Below are 3,094 nucleotides of genomic sequence, written 5' to 3'. Positions count from 1 at the left end.
TCGAAGTATTGACGCTTCCTTACCATTGGCTTGAAATCGATAGATTGTCGGATCAATTTTTCTTCGGACAAAGAATATCGTGCTTCCGATGTAATCGCATCGACAGGACCCTTATCGACCTGCTGTTTTACCGCACGAAACAGTACGTACAGTGGTTCACCAGCGCATTCTCTCATGAATTTGTACAAGAGAAATGTGAACCAAGCAGACAGCATTTTCTCAGCAACGCTCTCAGTTCTACGAAATAAATAAGTCCCTTAAAATCGTAAATATCAACATCGAGCATTAATAATTGAGAATATCGTATACTTACCGTCTCAGGAACAACTTTGGATGGCTCTTGCCTTCCGTGCACTTCTCGATAAGATCCGCCAGTAAGGTTTTCAGGATGTCCGTGCAATATTCCATTTTGCTCTGTAGCGTAACCATAATTAGGCTGGCAACGTTAACCCGATCCCTCATCGAGAAATAACGATTGCTCTCGAGCGTTCGTACGAACAACAACAGGAAAGTCTTGTTCATTATCAGTTGACCGAACAAGCGCAATCCCTTCTCCTTTCGTACGAGTTCTGGCCTGTCCCACTGCAGTACCGGACTGTTGTCGTCGCTGGGGAATAATATCATCATCGCGTAAGTGCGATAATCGAGGAAGGGTATGCCACCGCTGGTGAGGTCCCCTGTGAGATCAGTCATTTCCGTCTGTAATTCGGCGAATGCCTCCTTACACTCGGCAGCGACTCGTAGCTCAAGAATGTCCATCTGCTCCTGCATATTCTTCAACACGCGATTACTCTCCGTGGATTTTCTGCGATAGGCGATAAGGAACGCTATGAATACGAATACTAAGACCACGATGGCGGCGATCACGCCGATGAGCGCGGGTTTCGACAACGGCCCGTTCAGCCCGGCTGGCAGTGCGTAGCTAAGCTTGCCGATGTTGTAACGTAGCGTACCGCCCACTATCAGCACTACCTCCGGCAGCTCTTGTTTATTGGGCAGACCCTGAGCATCGATAGCCGGCGGTTGCGACAAGGGTGGCCGGCAGGTGAGTTGTTGCCGCGATAAGGATGTGACGTTGCAGAAGGCGTTACCGATCTGCACGACCACGTCGGACTCTTGGCATGCACGATCGAGGTGTTGACCATTGATCGTCAAATAATCGCTCTTGTAATACTTGACTTCCTCGTCGAAGACTTCATAGATCGGATTTGGGTACAGAAGAAAGTGGTTGAAGCCGTGCTGCGAGAGATTCTGCACGCCGGTGACGTTGTCCATGCGGAAACCGTACTCGAGAGAAAGCGGTCGTTCGGCGTCTAGTATTATGTGCTCGGGCACTTCGATGGTCGGCGACTTGCACACCATGCTCTCCTGACTGTGCACCTCGCACTGCGACACGAACATCTTCTCGTCGTAGTAGACGTACATTTGCGGGCTCTGTATGTAGCCGAGGTTCTTACCGGTCACCGAGATCTTTATTCCACCCGCCGGAATCCCCTTTGGGACCTTCATCTGACCGGCCACGCCACTCTCCACGCTCTCGATTGTCGGATCATCGACGTATTCGAAGTAACCGTCATATAAACGCTTGCCACCGTCAAAGGACATCTTTAGCATGCCGCTCCTCTTTCGATCGCTCGGACTCGTCATGCAAAGAGCCTCGTTGGGTTCGGCACTTATTATGGAGCAGGGTAGCTCGTCGATGTCAGCGTGGATGGTACTACCGGCGTTCATATAATTACCGGTGATCTTGATAGTGGTACCGCCGCTCAAAGGTCCGTACTTGGGTGATATCGTGAGGATTTGTGGATCCACAAATTCGAAATTGTAGTCTGATTCGCCGCGGAAATCCTCGATCTTGACGATAACGGGTCCGCTCCTGCCTTCCTGCGTGCCAGGTCCGTCGACTCGGCAAACGATTTGCTTCGTTCGAATGTAAAGTTCCTCGTAAGGTAGACATCTCATGCCGGCCACTGTAACGCCACCAACTATGTCCTGCAATATATATTGAACAATTACGTGTATTGAACGAATATAATCGGATAACAAATGTCGATATTGTATTAATGATGATAAAAGTTTAATATGCAAAATATATAAAAGCAAGTGTCAATGTTGAATTTCATAATTTAAAAAATCTTTATGGTAGAAAGCACATTTGTAACATTTGAGTGAGTTGTAGTTGCTCAAATTGCATTAATATATTTTTTACGTTTATCATTTTAATTTATCACTATAAAGTCTATGATATTTTTTAACACAATAGCAAACTATAGCCTATTAGCTACAGTGATACGCTCGTGAATGACCTGAGGCGATCTCAGAAATATTTCATAACTTTGTCATTCCTTCGAAGTATAAGTGCTGTAGAAATGCAATTCCTTAGCAATTAAAGTTTTAGAAAAAAATCGATCTTCTCGACTCACGTCCCGGTTAATATTTTTGTAATACTTTTTTATATATTTTCCATTAATTATTATAACACATTACTATGCAAACACACGAGAATGATAAATGGAGACGATATTTCAGAGACTATGTATTTCGCTTCGGTAACGAATAGCAGAATAAACCGAATCACGTCTTTCTTACCTTGAATGTCTTGCCAAGATTGATGCCGCGAATCGTCACGTTCGTGTTGCCCTCCCAGGGGCCCATTACCGGCTCAAACGATTTTATCTCCGGATTTGGGCAGGTCTGGTTGCTGTTCAGCCACATGCCCAAGCCGCGGTCGCACTGATCCTTCACTTCGCATCTGTCCGAGCTCTGGCACCAGCCACATCCGTACTTCGTCGGCAGGGCCAGGCACATGCCGCAGTTGTCCGCCATGTCGCGGCAACGGTATATCACAAGGTGTATATTGTCCGGATTATCCAAGGGTTTGGAGCCGCCCCAGATCACTGCGAATGGTACCGTGATGTTCGGCGCGCGAGAGGTATAAGAGAATTCCGTCTCCTCGCAGTAGATCGTGTCGGCCAACAGACGCGCGTTCACGCTCGTCACGCGACCCTCGATGTTGAATTGGCACACGAACCGTGTTTGTATGATGAATTGCTGAAAATCACATTTTAAATAGAATTCACGTTTATATATATTA

At 46.7% G+C, this 3,094-nt stretch overlaps 1 protein-coding gene across 1 annotated transcript; it reads right to left on the bottom strand.

Annotated features, from left to right (window-relative positions):
• Nucleotides 1-23: 23 nt before the first annotated feature.
• Nucleotides 24-3,051, bottom strand: LOC112465744 (plexin-A4; the record flags this gene model as incomplete). The annotated part of the gene is made up of 3 exons (XM_025033466.1): nt 24-237; nt 314-1,992; nt 2,590-3,051. Coding segments are annotated over 3 exons (2,355 nt in total), but the record flags the coding sequence as incomplete, so codon positions are not given.
• Nucleotides 3,052-3,094: the final 43 nt, after the last annotated feature.

This window comes from Temnothorax curvispinosus, unplaced genomic scaffold, assembly GCF_003070985.1.
Source record: "Temnothorax curvispinosus isolate PA1 unplaced genomic scaffold, ASM307098v1 QBEX01015471.1, whole genome shotgun sequence".
In the NCBI taxonomy this organism is placed as follows: Eukaryota; Metazoa; Arthropoda; class Insecta; order Hymenoptera; family Formicidae; genus Temnothorax; species Temnothorax curvispinosus.
Note: the sequence above shows the minus strand (reverse complement) of the source record. Positions and strands in the feature narration are given on the sequence as shown.